The sequence below is a fragment of the Athalia rosae genome, chromosome 1 (genome assembly GCF_917208135.1).
Source record: "Athalia rosae chromosome 1, iyAthRosa1.1, whole genome shotgun sequence".
In the NCBI taxonomy this organism is placed as follows: Eukaryota; Metazoa; Arthropoda; class Insecta; order Hymenoptera; family Athaliidae; genus Athalia; species Athalia rosae.
This window is the reverse complement of record NC_064026.1, coordinates 26,839,702-26,861,008: the sequence shown is the minus strand read 5'-3', so window position 1 is coordinate 26,861,008 and position 21,307 is coordinate 26,839,702. Positions and strand designations below refer to the sequence as shown.

Genomic DNA, 21,307 nt, shown 5'->3' with positions numbered 1-21,307 from the left:
ATAACAATAACGATAAGGATAAGAAATAAGGGTGTAAAAATGAATCACGTCCCAGATAGTTCTTTAATTTTTTTTTTTTTTTTGTTTTTTCTCTCCCCTCGATTCGTTCGTACATTTTCATAATACTCTTTCCGACATTTTTCCAACGATTCATCCGTATAATTAATGACCATTATATTTCCATCCCTATACAACCTAATTAAAATATAAACACGACGAGTTCGAAAACTTTTCACTTAAATCTTGCCCTTGTAAAATTCCTTTGGTTTGACAAAAACCATCATTCGATTGAGTTTTTGCTCCTTTTCAATTCATTACGGCGTTGCGGTTTGATGGTTTTTTCTTTTTTTTCTTTCTCTTCCTTTTTTGCGGGTAACTCGAAAATTGACGCTCAAGAATGAACGTCCCAAGTCACGCCTCGTCGTTGTCGGGTGGTCGGAGGGGGTGAGAGAAAGCAAAAATAAAACTAAAAAAAAAAAGAGAAGAGAGTAAGGGAGAAATAGGATATAGGTGCAGAACGAGCGAGGGAAAGAAGAGCCCAGGCGAAGCAGGGCGATTACAGACTTTGTTTTAGGTCCACTAGGCCGCACAATTGTCCCGGGCGATAAGCGACCCAGGAGAGAACTTAATTCGTTGGGGAGCTGCGAGCGGTTCGGTCTTTGTGCGAAAAGGAGCAAGGAAAAAGCGAAAAGAACAAATGAAAATAAAATAAAATAAATTGTTATTTCACCGGGGTCTCCTTTCTCTCTCTCTCTCTCTTTCTCTCTCTTTTTCGCTATTCGAACGAAGTAGCTTAAAATTCTACCCGCTGCTTCCCTTGTACCACGCCACGGCGTTAGCTGGAAACTACGAGCGTATCAATCCTGAAATTCATAGTGAAAATTCAACAAATCTCTCTCTCTATTTTTTCTTTTTTTTTTTTTTATTTCTCGTTCGTGCCCGTTAGTGACCGTATGTGCTCGCTTCAATAATGGCGCGCACGTTCCCGTTGTTCGAAACTGTGGGGGTGAGCGACGAAAAGCCAGCAGTTAGCATCCTCATTGAAAATACCGCCAACGCCGAGGGGCCGTTTCACAAACCGTCCCGATATCGCCGGTGTTTAAAGTCCGTCCATAATTCCAACTTACCCGATTGTTACTCGGGCGTTTTTTTCTAGGATAAAATATTGTCACTTTTTTGAAAAATTCATGCCTACCTGCAGCGTATACCTTCGTTGTTCAAATAATTGCTTCGTACCTTTCAGCGAAGAGAGAGTAACGTGAAATTTTTAATTACGTCTCTTTGAATTCCTAAGAGAGTCTTGAATGGGTAAAAATTTGAGGGCGCATTTACCGAGGAACCGCCGCGCTAATAGCACCAACGTAAGATCTGAGCGTTCGCGTAACTCGATTTGCCAAAACTACACCCTAAATTCAAGAGGTAACGGAAATACATGCCGCAAAGTACGTTACGTTCGCTATTTGTGCGTACGCCAAGAGCATCAAACACCGAACAACAAAAGTGGGCGAGCGAGTGGGTACAAGGTGTAGGGGGAAGAGGTACCTAAGGTGTGTCGAATAAGGCTGACATAAATCTGATTTATAGTCCAGAGTTAATTAGGCAAAAGGGTTGGAAAGTTTGAACAGTCGTATAGGGCGAAGCGAGAGGGGATTAACTTAAGTTTTGGATGGCTTAATAGGCCTCGTACCTTGTTACTCGGATGTAGCGCAACACCCATTCTTGCTTTACAATATTATGCGTGCGCGATACGCATAGGTATACTCGTGTAAGTGAAATGAAAAGGGAGAACGGGAGTGGTGGAAAACTCCCGAGAAACCCCGGGGAAAAGCGTCTTCGAGAAAACGAACCCCCTAATTATTTTGACTCTTCTCGTAATCGATCGCGTCATACACGATCCCTCGACAAATGATTGCAACAAAATAGAGAGAAAAACAAAAAAAACAAAAAAAAAGCGGAGCGAACGGAGTAAAAAAATAGAATCCGCTCGTTATCCCCCATTGAATAATTCGTAGAACTTTCGATTTGCTAACTGCGTACGTGAACTCGTGTTCGCAATGGGATTATTCGCAATTTTGATTGATCCACTGCTGTTTAGCAAATATACGAACTGGTACTACCCAATCCATACAAAATACAGTTGAATAACTACGGTGCAACGGGAAGCGACGGTTAGCCGGTATTTTACCTCGTACCACCCCCGTACATCCACTGCGTCAATTTTATATAGGAATATAAAGCTAGCCGGATATTTTTCGATCTACATATCGTGACGTGTATACCCCCCTTTCCGTTACGCCAGAAATGATGACAATGTTTTCCGATCGGATTGACTCGTTTACTTTTTTTGAATTTTTGATTTTTCTCTTTTTTTTTTTTTTTTTTTTTTTTTTACACACAAACTGCTTGCTCTCTTATTTGTCTTTTTCTTTCGCTCGTCTGTATCTCACCTCCGGTTATCTGGATGTATGATAAAAAGAACAGAAAACAGGGGCGAAAATACTTTTTCAGATTTTTCTACCTCCGTATACATATACTACCTGTGTACTATTTTTCTTTTTTACAACCCCGATACAACGTTTATATCTACTTATTATTTGTCGTTACGTTCGGTTTCGTTGTAAAATGAAACGACGTTACACGTGAAAGATATAACGAAACGGAAAGTGACGCGATAAATCATAAGAATGTCTGAAATATACGCGATATACCGTTCCGAAGAAAAACTCGTACTGCCCTTTAACGTTACTTTATGATTCCGAACAACGATCGATGGGGGTGTATTCTAGGGGGTGCGAATAATTCGTTTTATTTATACACGTTATGTAAACGTGTTTATTCGCTTGTAAAAGTAGAATAAACGAAAAAACAGAAAAAAAAAGGAAAAAAGAAAGCTCGGGAAAGATCGGAAATCTCCTTTTTTCGCGGTTTTCCCACAAATTTTCCAAACCCACCCTTCCGATTGATTAGACCTGCAGCAGCTCTTACAGTTATCCAATCCAATTTCATTCCTCGTATTTTCTCGCCACAAACACCGAGCCGATGTGTATGGGAGATGCTCCCTTTGTTTGCTATTGAAATTGTCGCCTCGTTTCAATAAATGACTTGATATATAGCGCGTGACCAATCCTGGGAATCGTAGCGTGTGGATTTTACATATCGCCCGAAACTCTGATGAAATTCTTCGGTGAACACGTACGTACCTACGTATACCTATAACGGTACGGTAGATTTAGCTTCGTATCAATTTTCTACGCGATACTGGAAATGTAAAGTTTCAAATTTCGATTATACCGAGTCGACGTAAAACGGTTTCGAAAAATTTAAAGATCCAGATTTCAGATTTCGAGTCCAAAATGGAAAGGTTTTCAGTTTTTTTCTAACGCTACAATTATCCTCGAATCGATTTTCGTTTGGAAAACATTTTCATTCTTATATTTCAACGAGGATACTCCCTTTTGTCCACGTGTTCGTCCGGAAAGAGTAAAAATAAAAAAATCACCTCGCTCCAAATCCAATATAAACTCGTTCAGAAACGGCAACACATTTTTCGCGCAGTCGTTTCTATACTTAGATCTTCTTTTTTCTGCTTCATTCTCTACTTTTCCTTCGTTCTTTTTCCCTCCGTTTATTTTTCTCTCATTCTTTTTTCTTTATTTTTCACCCGGTTGCAACGACGCGTTGAATCGCGCGGTAACGCATTGCTAGCTGGGAGATTTCAGCTGTTGCAAGGGGTGGTAACCGTACCATTTTCACTTCTCTATTTGAGAAGCGGCAGAAGGGTGTCACGGTGGTGGTGGTGGTTTTCCGTCGTGTCAAGAAGCCAATTTTCCCTACATTGGAACGTATTGCGTGGAATAAAACGTTGGCTTGCATCAGCCAGCAGTCGGCTAATGCGAAGCGAATTTTTTCGAATTTCTATCACCCTCGCTGCCGATGCTACTGCAATTGCAGCTACTGGTGCTCATCGCTTTGTGAATTTCATACGACAAAACATAAGTTGACAGAGTGAAGGATGATCTGTTTGAAAAAATAAAAAATGAAGATAGATTCTCCCGATTGTACACCGATTTTACGAAAGAGTCCGCGTATACTTACATCCAACCATATCAACCATGTCGATTCGCATTCCACACGCGGATCGATGGAGGGTGCAAAATAAAAAACATGTACGGGGGGTTGAGAACGTCAAGTGGCCTTGGAGTTTGGGTCGAAAAAATGATGTACATAATTTCCTCCGTCTCGCGGCACTCCCTCCCTCTCTCCCTCTCTCCCCCCTCCCCATTACCCCCAATATAGGTATATATTTAACGTATATTATAGGGGTTTCCAAAATCAGTAGAGAAAAAAATTTCCGTAACAGTTTTCAGAACCTCTATGGAAAATCGCTTTCGTGATTTTCAAGCCAGCCTATCAAAGTTTTCCAACCCATACCAATAGACGGGGATATATGTGTATTTTTTTTTTTTTTTTTTTCTTTCTTTACGTGCTTCAATCTCCGCTCTACGACTCAAAGTGTATACCGTGAGATTATATACATAGCGAACCGCGTCCAGATTGAATTTCGAATGGAAAAGTCAACGCTGTAAGAAATGGTGAAATGAAATTTGCGGACGGCAGAGGGGGGAGGGAAGCATTATTTGTTTTTTTTTTTTTTTTCGTTTTCCTCACTTTTGTTCGTTACTTTTAAAAGTTGTTTGTTTAATTATAGTCACTGCATTGTGCAGAAGTGTGCATTAAATAGAAGTCTCGGGGTAATTTAACGTTAGACTTTGATAAAGTGTTCGACGATGAATTTGACAAAGAACGTGACAACGGGGGTGGTTTCTCGCTCGCTCTTTATCCCTCCTATTCTCCGCTGCAGCTGGAAGAAAATGAAGGAAAGTAAACCGGTAGCAGGGTGAATGGAAGTACGGGAGAAGCAACCGGTAACGCGATTACTAACAAGTGGTAATAACAATTAGCGCTGTGAAAAGCGACAGCCTCTTTGTCAACAAGGTAAGTTGGAATTAAACCGAGAAACGTACCTGCTCAACTTCGAATTACCGCGAATAAGGTGTATCTGCGTCGTATCCGTACATCCGCGAAATTCGCCGAGTCACTTACGGGCAAATTCAGCCCGCGTTTGGGCAGGAAAGTTTTACGTCCATCCCCTGGAAAAATTATTCCCACCGTTACTCTCAACCCCCGATATGTTTTTCGTTCGACAGAGAACGAAACGAACCCCGTGCACGCGTCTCGCCCGATTGGAAATACAAAAATTAAAGTCACCGGTTTTACAACAGCTGGAAATACGAGTTCCCAATCTTGACGACTCGGACGAAGGTGTTTCTCATAGCCGAGGGTCTTCCGTGTCTGAAGAAAGTCTTAAGCGGGGCTTAAGAAGCCCTCTTCTTCGTTGGGTGCAGGGTGTTCGGTATTAGTATTCCACTGGAGTGCTCTACTAATGCTTACCTTTTGTCTTCTCCGCAAGGCATTTTCGGCAGGAAAACCAACTCGCAAAAGTAAAGTTAAGGAACGCTGCCGTTGCCGTTTTCCCATACACACACCTACATCTCGCGAGAGGCACATACCATAACCTACACCCAAAAAGTATGCACTATTTTTTCAAGGAATCACTCTGTACCGTTAAAATGAAATTCCCCCCCCCCCCCCCTAGCTCCCTCCTGCCCCCCCATAAAAAAATTTCTCTGGTACAAGCTTTTTTTCACACAATTTTCTTTTTTTTATTCTTTTTTCGAAAGCCGCTGGTACCAACTCGCTCGTACAGTGTAATCTTGATTGATTTTCAACTGCTAATTGGAAACTGCTACTGTTGGAAAACTTTTTTTTTCTCATCGCATCTAACTCTTTAAAGTAAATTACTTACGTCACACGTGAAATCCTATACAAACGGAGGATGGAGAGAATAAAAATGTATTTCATCGATGAGCTGCAGTGTTCTGGTTTTTTATCTTTCGTTTTTCTTTTAACCGAAATTAAATGAGACAGCCAGAAAATTCGTGGAGTGCAAGAGAAATTAGAAAGAAAAATTATCTCCGAGCGAAGAAAAAAAGTTTAATTTCTAATTTAGAACGACCAATTAAACTTAGATTAAGAAAAGTAATTGTTCTTGTTATTTCGAGTATAATAGTTGTTCCATCCGGAATGTTCCGGTGAAAAAAAGTTTTTATCTCATCCGAAGAGTGTCATACCTCCGCAATCGCTGTATCTGGAAAATGAAATGTTCCCGTGATCTCGAATTTTCCAAGAGATTTTTGACGCGCGATGCAGACATAGGTATACTTTCGCACTGAGCGAGTTCTAGGAGAGGCCAACGAAAAGATTCCGCACTTATTTTCTTCTTTTCTTCCGTTCTCATGTTGTCGCTTTCTTTTTTGACGCGCTTATCCCGACGTAGACAAGAGGATATAGTATTTCGTATCCGATATCCTATCCCACTAAACTCCGTACTCACAGCGTCAAATTTCTATAACTATTTACGCCATATTTATACGGCTTGGAAAATTTTCCCGATGGTATTAAATCGAAAAACGTACGATGTAGGTTTAGTCTCGTGTTATTTCGCAGCTGAAATTCTGACGGAGGGAGAAAAGATGAAATTTCATTCGGTTAAAATACCGCTTTTTAGATTGTTGAAAACTTTCCTCACCTGGTATGGACCGATGAGACTAATTATGAAAAATTAAAAAATAATAACGATAAACTGCATAAATGGAAACTGGACTCAACGACCGGAGATAATCTTAAAATACTTGGAATCCGATTCGTCCCTTCCATATGGAGATTGAATGTAATTGTTATTTCATTTAATTGTTAATAATTTTTCTGAATTAATTTTCAGGTGCCGCCGCGGCGTCTCGAGCCTACGTCGACGCCTTATCCAGGTTGGCAAGACAGGCTCAACTCGGTACTTGGGGCGGTTCCCAGGATGTCGGTAAGCGCAATAAATTTTCTATTACTTCATTTTTTTTCATTTTTTTTTTTTTTTTTCGCACACGTGCGGACGCCGACATTTGCTGTCAAACGCAGAAAACGAAACATCGTCGCGCGAAATAGGCGACACGGCGACGGGATAAGGTTCCTCGCATTGACGCACAATATTCCGAAGGCACTTTAACCACATCCGCAGAGCAACGCCCGTCCACAAAGATTCACTTTTCATGTCTTACAAACTGCGAAGACGCCCTTCGACAAACGTACCAATTTTACTCACTTCAGAAGTGAGAAAAAAAGTAATCTGCGAAGCAAACTAGTTCAACGTTACGATTATTATACGGTTAAAGTTCTTCTTTCTCACGTCAGTCCGATGACCAAATTATGTAACCGAGAAGAAAACGGTCTAAGCTCTGAGCTTACAACTTGCAGTTCCGGTTCTATTTTCTTTCGTATTATTATTATTTTTTTTTTTTTCGTTTCTCTTAATCCGATAATCGAAATCATAAAGTAAAACGTGTAATAATCAGTCTCTCGCCACCTCGGGCTTCGAAATCTAATAAGGGTTCGTCTACTTAGCCTCCTTCTCGTCTTCGAAAGCTTACGTATTATAAGCTTTGGTGAAAAAAAAAAGAAAGAAAAAAGAAACCAGGATAAAAAGAATGAAGAAAAAAAATGTTAAGAAAGAGGTAGAGAAGCTACTCTTCCCCGTCTCTCCTGCATTTGAGTAACAGGATCAACTGTGAAACGTGGTACACCCTACTTAGAAGCTCAGCTCTGCAACTGTACGATTATGGTATCTATAAGTATACGGTACACACGCGTAACGTAATACGTTCCTCGTGTCTTCCTTTATCTTTTATTATTATATACCTATATACGAGTGTAGGATAAACGTCGCGCAGAGGTTGCGAGTCGCTGCAGTTGTTTCAGCATCGAAAGAAGTTCACCGACCTCTTACCTGCACGGTCTCAACTTCGACTGCATAAGTACGATATAGCTTGGATGAAGCCCTATGAAATTTTAACTCCGACACAGATTTTCCTCTCTCTATACTCGTCTTTGATACGAGTCCAGCTCTTTCGAACTTTCCTGTCTCTTCAGCAACCGCAGCTTCCTTCGATTACGCGAACTCATTTGCGAATCACCTGCACGAAATAAAAGGATATGGAACATCGGGTAACCGCGTCTACGTGTACGATGGAATTGAAACGTTAACGTTGAAAAGAACCGGCTCCATTCATCCTCTTCGGATTTAGTTTTGAAATTCAATATTTCAATCCACACAGATGGATAATTGGGAAGCTCTTCTCTCTTTCTTTGCTGTCAGCTATACATCTGGAACGATATCATTTTCTCGCTGTCTGGCGAACATTTTTTTTTCTTTCTACCATTTTTTTTTTTTTTTCATTCCTACCCCTATACGTCGTACACGCCGCACTGCGAAATCGAAGATAATGAAAGAAGGTTGAAATTCCGTGGATATGATAGTTTTACGTATGGACTATAGGTTGTTATTAACTCGAGGTTGGTTTTTAACTCGTCAGAGGTTTTTGTAATTAATTTTGTTTCTCATGTTTCTAATAATAATATAGAATTCCTGAAGTGGGTGTGGCGCGCGTTATAAGGACTCGAAAGTCGTAACCGTAACCGTAACCGTAACAATATTCCGCTGGCCTCTAAGCCTTTAAATCTTGAATAAAAGTGAGATCCACAACCAACCGACCGACTTTACCTCGCGAAAGAACTACGTGAGAATAGTGGGTGGATGGCCCTTCCCTTGTCGTGAAATAAGGAAAGGTGGGAACGAAAAGAAAAAAAAAAAGAATGAAAAACAAAAATGCTAGCTTTGTTATTTTGTGGACCTATTTGCGTCGCCCGGCTTACGTGGACCAATAAAGATCACCGAGTTATTGACGGGACAAAATAGGGTGTCGTAGGTGACCCAAACTTTACGTACAAGTGGGCCGTATAAGGCAACATCCTAAAAGTAAGAAGAATAAAAACTGACGAAAAAGAAAAAAAAACGAAAAACAATAAAACATAAAACAAATCGTCAAAAATGAACCCTCTTCGAATAAGAGGAGAAGATATCGCGCAATTTTATATCCGTACTATATTCCAACTTGGCAAGGGTGGGGGAAAAAAGATAAATAAATAAATAAAAAATGTCTCGCACGTTTGAATAATCTGCGCAAGAATGCGTGTCGCGTACGTAATTTTCGTCGTTTTCCAAAGAGCTTCAAGCATGCCCGATTTTTGAAACGACGAGACAATATACCAAGGGCTCGTGAAAAAACGAGAAAACGCGAATAGAAATTTCGAATAGTTTTCAAAAATCTGACGATCGCGTGAAATAATCAGGGTAATACGAATGCGAATATTCCGAATCACCCTACCGAGTAGTATCATGCGTTTTTGAGAAACTTGAGATTAACCGCAGGATGGTGTCGTTTTATACCGTAACACACATCATCCCTGGAAGCGGTTTTCCTGTATCTCCCTTATGTGGTAGTACTTTAGAAAAGCTGCCTCTCCGCAGAGCTGACAAATTAACGAGGTAGAGATACCGAGCGGTGGTTTTAATCAGGCACAAGCTACCTGATGGGAAGTTCCGGTAACGCTAATTACCCTGATTAATCTCCTACCCCAATCGGATAAATACCGCACGTGTCACCGTTCCATGAAAAAATTTCGAATTTCGTATAATTAGTCGACGCAAAAAAAAATGGTGAACCAGGGATAGGAAAAAAGGAAATCAGATTCTAGGGAAAGTTTCTCGCTCCTCACATTTGTTTTTGAACGTGTTGCGATTACGTTTTTCACGTCGTCTTCGGCTCATCGGTTTTTTTTTTTTAGGAGTGAAAATTGAGTCTCAAATTGGAATTTTTGCTACGGAGTTTATACAGGGTTAGAAGGGTTCGAAACAGTTTAATAAAGGCGAGAGTACTATAGTCAAGTGCTGCAGTTTCGCGGTTCTCACCCCTTCGGTTTCTTGATTCAAAATTAAGCATAAAGGCTTACTTCACATACCGCAACTTCGCCCGGGTTATAATCCCTCGAAGGACTCGCGGTAAGTTCTAGAATGAGAAAGGTTTTTTTTGTTTTACCGGTTTCAATTACTTTCGGTGGTCGATTTTTTCCTTCTTCTTTTTTTCCGTTCCCTTTTTTTTCTATCAAATTACAGAATGACGTCGTTATTATACCGAAACCCACTCTGATATTTTTCAACCGCGAGAGGGGTTGTTTTATAACTTTGGACCGATCCGAATCGCGGCCACCGTAAACCCAAACAAAAGAAAATAAGTAAGTTCTGTAAAGATTTTTCTCAAGAAGATTTTTTACGATTTCTGCGACCGTAAAACCTTGTACTTTTATTCCCTTCGTCCTCTAAATAAGTGTATCACTTCATTTCCGCGGATCAACCGATACGCTGCGCTTACACAAAGCTGGGTACCTAACGAAATTATTAGCTGCAAATGCGAAATCGTTGTACGGCGTGAACCGAATTCAAAAACCAAACGAGAACTTCACTACCAATTAATTATAACACGTATTGTGCAGTCCCCGCGCCGCAGTCGCGTCGCTCATCTCTGCACGTGTAAGGTATTTTGATAATGATAACAATAATAACAATGACGATCATTACTACCACTGTTATCACAATCATCGCCATCGGAATGATCATCGCGATATTATTAATGTAAACACGATGGGGTGAAACGCGCGGGCAGGGAGTGGAGAATTATAAACAGACGAGCAGCTCTCCGTTAAACCGTAGAAACGAGCTTTCTCTCCTTCTCCCGCTCCCTCGGTCCACCCCTCTCCTTGCCGCCATGTTGCACTGCACTCGATAAACATAAACGTATTACGCATATAATTGCATAAAATTACAATTCCTGGCTAACAAAATTGTTGTTGTTGGCTGCGGTCAAAGTTTGTTATTACTATAAATTAGGTGCAAAAAAATGCAGCAGGCTTCAGTCGGAAATAAATTAACCCAAATATTCAAATTAATCTTGGCGAGTGTACGTCGCGTTACTTTATATACTCTTGAATTCAGCCATGCGTACGTAACTATATCGTATTCAGAAAACCAACAAAATTCTATTAATGAATATGTCATTTCTCAAGACTAAATTATTATCGTTTTGAAGAAAATCTCCGCACAACCGTCGTCTTCGTCACCGATAATAATGAATCGATCAAATTTTCATGCTCGATTACGGTGCGTCTCCACTAATTGCAGTTATTCATTTATTGTATGGCGATGGTAATCAAAAGGGACGAGATTATCGTAAAACTCGTTGATTAGGATAAGGGCAAAGTTTTGATTCTAGGCTCGTTTGTATACGATATTCTAAAGAGAGAGAGAAAAAAAAAACTCCCTCTCACTTTTCCAAACTTTCTTCCGACTCCTTTAACGTTACAAAGATCTTTCAATCGGGACAATTTTCCGTGTTAATCTCGTATACATCCCACCAGTCTGAAATCGCTTTGCGGTACAGCAACAGCAGCAGCAGCAGCTTCCATTTGTAATTAAGTTTGAATTTCTCGTCTCGCCTCTTCCTCTCGCCACGAGGCATCCGCCCCAGACCGGCAACTGCTCGGCTACTTCTTAATTTTCGTTCGTTTATTATCATTACTTATTTTATTTGTCGTTATTTCTCCCTTTTTCCGTTCGAGCTTTCCACTTTTTTCTTCTCTCGCCCCCCCCCCCCCCCCCCCCCCCCTCCTCCTCCCATTTAGTAGTCTCACTTCCTGCGGCGGGAAAAGGGCGTCTTCGTAACGGCATATGTATATAGGTATACCTATGTACGGTATAGTGAATAAATGGTGTATGTACGTGCGGCATAGATGGGGAAAATTTTCCAGCCCCGTAGTCTTGAGAAATATCCTCGGCGCATATTCTCCATGAAAAGCGAGTTAGTCGATCGCGGAGCGGAGGTATGCGAAGAGTCGACGCAGCGCGTGTATAAACGAAAACCAAAACCGTTGCGTTGAGTTTGAAATCGCGCAGGGAGTGACGATATTGCCAATTTCAATATCATTCTCATTCCACTCCGCGCCAGCAGAAAAGAAAAAAAAAAAAAAAGGAAAGTAGATTCCACCCCTCAAACTGGAGGTAGTTCGGAGCTGGCCTATAACCCACCCATCAGACAAGTTACCGGTTCTAAGTACGCTTCCTATCCTGCCAATCAGTCGATGGAAAACGATTTCTCAAACTCAACGTACGATACGCTCGATATTCGAAACTTGAAAAAATGATTTTCAAAATATCACGTACGCCTACCTACGAGTCACGTCGTTGCAGCTTTTTCCTTTCCCTTATTTATTCGTTTTGTTCGTTGTTCTATGCAATTCTAGAATATCGTGAAATAAAAATATCTGAGAGTTGCGACGTTATGGGAGGAGAAAAAAAAAAAAATTTATCGGAATAAAGAGTAGGGGCAGTGTCTGAATTCGGTGTATAATTGAACGTAAAGGGGGATATCAGAGGTGAATCGGAGTTATGGTGGAAATTTCGAGTAGGTATAGCCGTTACCGAAATGGTAGCTGATTGCTGTGCATGGTTGTGGTATTCGATGGATGGGATGTAGTGCGTTGCCTGTAACCCAGCGACATCGGTGGCGGGGGGGGGGAGGGGGGGAGGGGGAGGGTGAAGACTCCTTCCTCCCCTTTGGATTACAACGGAGAATCTGCTATTGAATTTAGTGAATTACCTTTGATCCTGTCATTGAGATAGCTCGGATGGGAATTGTCATTCATGATATAAACTTTCACGGAGCAACCGATTCTCCCTTTCCCTCTGATACCACAAGCGCTATTCCGGATCAATTCCATACGATTCGTCCAAATCTGGAGAGCACAGCTTATTCCGATTGCGGAAAAAAGCTTTGTCCCAGTATTTCAAATGTTTTCTTCGAACGCGCGGAATATCGAAGGTTGAGAATCGGACGCGGTGAACCACTGACAGAACGAGGACGCTGTCGGAAGATCGTAACCCTCGGAAATAAGGTAGAAAAAAGGGACATTTCAAAAGCAGTATTTAGTTAAATTTATGGTGGCAAAAAATTGCGGGTTACGACCTTCTCGCCCCCCGAACCGTGTGAAATCATGAGCTATGAATCGACGATCGTATATCCCGTAGTTAATCAATTATCAATTAATTCGTTCGGTAATCCCACATATGAAGCTTTATGAGCTTACGGAACGGACTATACGTTACACCTCTACCTATACGCGGCGATTCACGCTATACGATGGTGCACTATACCAAGATTATAGGTATTCGCTACAGCCGGTGGCTTGCACGCTGTTTTCGGCCTGGACGCGTAAGAGAGATTATCATCATCATCCCTCGAGTGAATAGAAGAGGTGTGTGTCTGCTCGCACAACGAACGAAAAAAGAGAAATCGGACGAAGAAAAAATGAATAGAAAAATTTCTGTATCCCTAAAGCCGTGGAAAATGTACGTCTGAGTATAGCTTACAATTTTTCACAAGTACATTCGAATCTGATTAATAAACTTTTCATCAATGAATTACGATAAAAGAATAGAGAGAGAGAGACAGAGAGGGGGAGAAAGAGAGAGGACGTAAAAGAGAGCTTTATGATTGATGTTTTTTCTGTAATTCAAAGTAGGGTTCGAATAAAAAAAAAGAAGGAAGTTGAAGAAAAAAGAAGAGAAGGAAAAGCTTCGGAACGGTAGCGGGTAAAAATCTGCCGCAGGTCTCCAGCCGCGGGGGCTTAAATAAGCGGTGATTGGTAGCGGTTGGAATCTCATTATGATCAGGAATCCGAGGGCCGTACTTCCTCACAATGGATAGTCGATTTGCGTGTTAATTTCCGAGACCACTGTCGCGTACCTTTAATCACCGCATATCCCCCCTTGTACACGTGCATACGTCGCGTCGTATACCGTGAGGGTAGCTACGGACGTCGTGTTCCCTCATTAAGCATAGAAACGCAGCATCTGGAAAGCCAATTTCACGATGCTACGCTAATCTTGAAATATTCCCACCGTTCTTATGTTTTATAATCAGGTGGGAAATTCAACGAAACTCAACGGCGTCGATTCGCGTCGCACGCAGCGACGATCCGCAGTAGTAAGAGTCGCCGATAGGGTCGGACACGATCAAAGCGACTGGAATATCAAACCCCTGTGCTCGTGACGTTAGACTTCTATAGTTACAGATGTGGTTGATAACGATTCATGAATTTCAACTTTGGCTTACAACCATCGATGCGGACTGACAGAAACATGTCTGACCTGTACTTCGCACAAAGTACACGTTACACGTGTTAACGATTCAATCAAAATCTCTATGGTTACGAAATCTTTGAATCGACGATTCGGTCACATTTGACGTGATTGAAAAATAACGCGAAATTAAAGATATCGCTAGGAGTATGCTTTGATGTTACCTCGATATCGTTCCCTGTGAAATTCGAGTTTCGCGGAGTAAATTTTTCGGTTGAAGTCTTCTGAACTCTGAGAGAGCATTGCCTGCTAGCAGATCGTACGAACATGTGCGATGCATTGGTAGGAGATTCAGGTACGTAAAAAAAAAAGGGGGGGGGGAAAGAGAAAAAAAAAAAATGTGGGGTGGCCGCCGTATGTCTGGATTGCACAAACAGATTTCAGATTTTACGGTAAAACTCCACGACTGTGAAAATATAATGCCCGCTTTGATGTGGATGAAGCACAACGATACGAGTCGGGAGTCGAGCGCGCCCACACCGTACGCCGTATTCGCTATTCCCGGGTCTTCTCCGCTCTCGATTTTTTTTAGTTTTTTTTTCCTATCTTTTTTTCTCGCTTTTTTTTCCATTTTTGTGTGTTTTTACGAGGAAAATAAATGCGGTATACCTATGGAAGGGAAATGATTGAATGGTACGATTTTGAAGCGTAACTTTGTATAGCCACCTACGCAGCAAACTCTTTACAAATACAGAAATACGAAAAAAAAAAAAAAAAAACCACCAAAAACCTGATATCAAAAAAAACAAATTCTAACTTTCGATACCCTCAAGAAAAAGGAGAAACCGATATAGTTATATGTACGCAATATCCGCGCAATATATTCAATTCTGCAAACTGAATTTGCCGAAGGTATAATTTGTCGTTTAATTTATTAGAAAAACTTTTCTTTCAAACGCGTTGACAGAAACGAAAGAGTAAGTATTAGTTATATACATTTATATAATTGTATACGTACGTACAAGGGATATTTTTGTACCGATCAGTAAACTGCAGAGAATTAATTAATGGAAATTGACGTACCATTGAACTCACCAGCGGGTAAAACGGACGACGGATGGGGCAGGGGATGCGGGGGGGGGGGGGGGGGGAAGGGGGGGGGGCGTAGAGGAGAGTTCGGTCGCTTTTGAATTTGTTGATTTTTTACCAAACCCGTATACATTATTCACTGCTACTTGAGCCTCTATTGGCTCTCATTCGATTGGTTTTCCGCACTCTTACTCTGACATAACGTTTGTTTGCATTTGTGTGTTTGTCGCTCGTCAGTTATTTGAATTTTCAACGAGGCAACGACCACGTACCGGGAAAGTATACATTTTGTCGAATATATTCGTCCTTAATGTCGAATATTATTTATAATCATCGTTATTCATACGATTGGAAAAAAAACCGAAAAAAGAGAGAAACAAATCTTGGACCACTTCTCGAACAGTTCCTTCCACTCCGGGTTTGTACGTCTGCAGTCGTTTTGAAAGTTGGAGTATAAACTTGCTGCACGGCAAGAGCCACTTAAATCTATTGTAATCCAACCCTCGGCCACTAATTTTATTTAATGCCAAGAAGCGACCTGTCCTGTTTATTCAGCGCCCAACCTTCATTTACCACCATATAATTTGCTGTCTAGTTTCGGCGGTCTCCACTTTTCACTGCCGACCTTACCGTGTACAGCTATACGTACAACGTGTACGTTACAACTATATAGTTTGCAGTGTACGGTAAACCCTGTGAAATTATTTGATAATTTCAAACGACTCTTCCGTGCCTCGAATTCACCGCCAAACTAGGGTAATTAACACCGTACTCCAACCGCCGCATACCATGCCATATGTACACGTGTACATACGCTCACTTTACTGGCTATGTATTCGAAATTAACAGCGTCTGACCCTGCGGAGGTCATTTCTGCGTCTGAAGATAGCGCCGCCAAATTCGTTCCACGCCGTATTTAATCGTTTGATTCAAGAGGCGATTTTGCGCACGTGTAAAATATCGCGCGTCCGTGCAACCCGTGGCTTCTCGTTCGCCTTGGTAATTTTTTTTTCATCTCAAATTTCATCCTCTGCAAAAATAATAACGCGTACACACAAGTGCGATGAGAAATTATTAGCGAGTCGACGAAGCCGAACGAGGATGGGTGAAAAATTCTTACAAAGTGATATTGGAAAAGCGTAAGATGATTTGTACCTGTATTCGAGTAGGTAAGGCAATTCTGGTGGAATTGCATTCGCTAATGTAATGTACCTTGGTTTTCTCGTGGAGTCCCGAGTCTCGTTTCTTGTATAAGGGAATGGAACAAGAGGATATTTATATAAAACGTAGTTTTCTAAGAGGTCTGCGTTATACGTACCTCTGACAAAAACCAGATTCTATTATCTCTGTTTTTGAGGTAAAATGGGAGCGGAAAACTATTCGTGTATGGGTATATAGACAGTCGCGTCTGCTTTCCACGAACACCGTAACAAGACGTATTGAAACTATTTATAATCGTGGTACGTACTTCCGAGTTATTTGGCTAAGAAAACCGCCTCGCCAAGCCATTCGTTTCTTCGATTATCCGTAAGTTTTATTCAGAGCTTTTTGGGCCATCGCCCAAAAACTCTTCTCCGCACCCCACGCGCGATAAAACGCACGTTCACCTGCTCCGGTGGATCAAATCGCAGGATTTTCTAACTAAGTAGTTTAGCCGCTCGTCATACCCGCTTTACAACTCAAATCTACTCCGAGCACCGTTTGGAATTACCAATCATTTGCATGATAATAGTCGAGTGAATTTCGGGGACGAATGAAAGATATTCGGTATGTACCGGAGATGATAAAATCACTGAATTAACCAAATAACTAATCATCGGTGATATTTGATTCTCCGATATTTCACGGAGAGACGATCATCATTAGCCAGCCGTCGAAAAATGAGCTTAATTAATTTCGCGTTTCATTAATTAGTCGCGAGCGCCATTTTAACTCCACCGCCGCGCATCGATCCGTCAGATACATGGGGGGGGGAAAAAAAAAATAGAAATAATTAATTTCAATAAAATTCGAAAAACCGACAGTGTCACACCCGATGGAAAACACTTCTGCGCGTAACGTGGCGCGTGACAACGATACCGTTGATAATACAGACGTTCCGGTTGAACGAGAAATAAGAGGAATACGATTATGGCGTGGCAAGTGTATTATCGAATAACGTCGAATAGAAAGACGAAATCAGTCGTACGCAAGCTTCTGGTTTTCCCATTTGCATGCGGGGCCCTGTAAAGTAGATAGGTATTTCTACTTTCCCGTATCCATGGCAACACTCCAAACCTGAAACGGCAAACAGACACGCTCTGAACGGGTCAAAGGAAAAAATTACGGATTAATTACAGGCGGATTGAGATCGCCACGACTCGTGCTTTCCACGGATGAAAATCTCTCGCTTTCAATGTCTATTTACATGTATATACATATATATATATATATGCATGTACGGTATACCGTCTACGTATATATTTACGCATACCCGTCTACCTTATAATTCATCTCTTTAGCAAACGCGCGAATCGCCTGACCTCACGATCTTTCTACAACCCCCATTACGGAGCACTTACGTTTTTAAAAGTATAATTCAAAATTAACGCGTCCCTAACCCGTCGCCCTTTTCCATCATTTTTTCGATGCTTAACGGGGAGAAAAAAACATTTTCCGCGGTCTGGCGAACGGTAGTATTTGAAAATACATTTTTTCCCACGTTATACGCTATCTTCTTTAAACAACGGGTTTGCGGATAGAAGAAAAAAAAAATTTTTTTTTTACACTCTACCGGTTACATTCGTTGAAAAAGTTCGGCAAAATAAAGGGGAAAAAATTGCAACTTGGATTTTGAAATAACTCGCGTCCAATCGTAGCGCAGTATAGTCGAATAATGCCGCGAGCGATCATAAAAATACGTATTACATACACAACGCGAACCTCCTTTTATTTCATTCATTTTATTTATTTATTTATTTCGTCATCACCCTCTTCTTCGTAACTTCAAATTCTTATTCATCGCAATTTCAATACGTTCAGTAGTCGAATGCCCGAAATCCCTCCCTTCCCTCCCCCATCTCATTATCGACGGCATTGATTCTACGTAACCCCTGATTCTTGTGTGCATGCAATCCCTTGGGACAGTCACACCACAGAGTACGACTACGGTATATACGGAAGGGAAAGTGAGAAATAGGAATTCGATAATGTATATATGTGTATATACGTAATACATACATATATACACATATATATATATATATACGTAGGTAACTGAAGCTATAGCCACATAGAGCAGTTCCAGAGATGCAAATCTTTGAGCAAAGCTGATGATATCGTGGTATTGTGTCGAATCTCTCGCCGTGCTCGGCTCTACAGTATACGTACGATCCAAATACTGTAGGTGTAAATACCTGTTATGCATGGGCATGTGGGCGTACGTCTGCAATAGATTCCCGCGATATACGTATACAGGCGAATCTATACGGTATTACACACGCGTGTACGTGTACTCGCAAAGCTCTGGAGAGCGCAGGAGGCGACCTATTCAATGGGATTCAGGTTGCTGATAGAAATGGATTCGATGCAACAGCACGATGGTTATCGTAGGTGCAATACGCGATTGCAATACACTTACCAACGGAATTACAAAAACTCTGGTCGGCGGGGGCGACGGCGGGAACGACGGACGACACGACAGACCGAAGGCAGTCGCTGACTACATCGGCGAGGCGCGTAGTAACGTACCTGTTACTAGCGTCGCTGAGTTACCGATTCGCTTACGTCCTTCGTGTATCTCACTGCCGGCTTTATTCAAAAGTAACTTCCTAGTTCCCGTGAGCTCAAACCCCGGCGGCAAACGGCTGCACGTAAAAAGTTGCATCGAGTCGTAGGAACGAAGTAAAATCCGGAGGTGGATCGGTGACGAGATTTTCCCTCCGATAACCCGGAAGTTATTCATCGAATCTATTGCGTTTAGAAAAAGTGGTCGGATTTTGGTTGAGAATTTCGAGATGTTGGGGGGGTTTTTTTTCGATTCGCGTTCTACTGTAATCTGAAAATTGTATAATTCGTTCATAGTTTGGAGAATCGATCTTTTCAATAAATCTCTTTCTTCTTTCTCGGAATCAACTGAGACAATGTTTCCGAACTGAGTTCCCTTCGTTAATTATATTTATAATTTATACACATTTCGCGTAAGGAGAGTTACGAAAGCTGAAACGTAGCGGAGCTTTAGCGAAGCGTGTAGGGAAAAAAAAAAAAAAAAAAAGGTGTATTAATTACATTAATCCGAAGCGAGGAGAACCCGAAAGTCTCGAGTTCCAGAGTCCGGAGTCTAGACTGAAAAAGAGTTGAAGGATGCACGGTAAATACGAGGTTATGAGTTTAACGTAATTTTTATTACAACACGCACGAGTGATGAATAAATGAATGCGAAAAGTAGTCGAGTGCTACGAACTCCTCTGAAATGAAATAAGCGGCTAGGGGGAGGCATGTTAAATGGCACTAATTAAGTAAACAAAAGAGCGATCCGGTCGGTACAAGTAACGGAAATGAAATAAACTGTTCTTCCGGTTCCTACTGAATCGGAGTCGGAGCTACGTTGGAGTTCTTTCGCTTCCGCGTACAGAGTACACCCAACCCGGCGCGGCGGTACCTATACATAAGTATACGTCCGAAGTGTACGAGAAGGGGAAATTAATCTCCCGCTAAGACAATAGATTCGGGGCACCCCTACACCCCCGACACCCCCCCTTTCGCCATTCGAGCAACCGGCCTGCTTCACAGAGATAACCAGGATTAGTATAAGGGAGACAAGATGGACGAAGAGAGAAGAGCACCGGGACCGACACCGGAACACGCTAACGTCAACCCCTCCCCCCTCGCCTCCCCCTCTTCCCTTCCCCCTCGCCACCTGACGCAAACACTGAATTATTACACGAGATTTATTACACCCGATGTGATAATTGTCACCGCTAATCATTCAACGCGAATCTCGAAGATGATAGAAATAATGTACAAATATAACAGAAACTTCTTCCAACGTGACGTGATAAAATTATCGTGGAATATAAAGTACAGCTGCGTCGAACTTTTCCTTCCATCTCTGCTTTCGATTTCTTTTTATTTGATTTTTTTTTTTTTTTTTTTTTTTTTTATTTCAAGTAATTTTCTCTTAATCTCGGGGTGCATTCAGAGCGAGTAAGTTAAAGTGCGTTTTCCCTAGATTGGCCGCAGAGAAAATTGGCGGGTACTTTTCACCGTTCAATCATAGCGGGGATTGGGTATTTCGTTGGTTCTTTTTATTCCTCTACATCCTCTTTATTCCGCTGTTCTTCTTTTTTCCTTTTCGTTTTCTTTTATCCGTCTACTTTTCTTAGACTCAAGTCCGTCCGTGCACTCTGTCTTTTCGCTCTTATCCCCGCGTCCGAGCTTTTCTCACCAAGGAGAGTTTTACGCTCGGTTGCTCTCGCGCCGGTTCTCGCGTCCAAACAATCCTCACTTCGTCATCCTCCTTTTTCTCATCCTCCTACTTATACTCCATCGTCGCTTCGTTCTCACCGCCATTTTTTCCCTTTTTTCCTTTTTTTTCTCTTTCGCAACCCCCCCACATGACAGAATTTTCTGACGGAAGAAAAAACAAGGTTTCCTTTGAAATATAAAGGAAGGAAAAAAATGGCGATCGTCGTTGAAATTCTCATGACTACCTAATTATAAATGAACAGAAAATTTTCGACCCGGTGTCACTTCCCGGATCGTTGTTATACGTCGAAAAAAATTGAATGGAGCTTGGTTCGAAAATGACGAGAGTTTCGCGAATTTTTCGAATATCAAATTACCTCAATGGAAGGATTTTCCGAGTCATACATGAACTGGATTTTAAAAACCCGACACGTTCCGAATCAAGTCAGGTTAGCGCCACCTCATCCGCGTACACGTGAAGTATAATTTTTCTGAAAAATATTACACCGCGCCATGTTTGAAAAAGGAGATAGATATTCCAGCGGGTAATACCTCGGGTATTACACTACTGTTTGCTTGATTTTCATTTGAAAAGCCGAACAAACAATGCTACGCTTTTCATCTCTTTCAGCTGAG

The 21,307-nt window shown here is 41.5% G+C and overlaps 1 protein-coding gene across 8 annotated transcripts in view; it reads left to right on the top strand.

Moving 5' to 3' along the window:
• The window catches only part of LOC105683436 (calponin homology domain-containing protein DDB_G0272472-like), a 121,214-nt gene that overhangs the window by 70,947 nt on the left and 28,960 nt on the right, over window positions 1-21,307 (top strand). For all 8 annotated transcript variants that reach the window (XM_048660113.1, XM_048660112.1, XM_048660114.1 and 5 more), the window contains one exon: window positions 6,842-6,934. In XM_048660113.1, coding sequence (XP_048516070.1) covers window positions 6,842-6,934 — 93 coding nt within the window. The remainder of the gene's footprint in view (window positions 1-6,841; window positions 6,935-21,307) is intronic.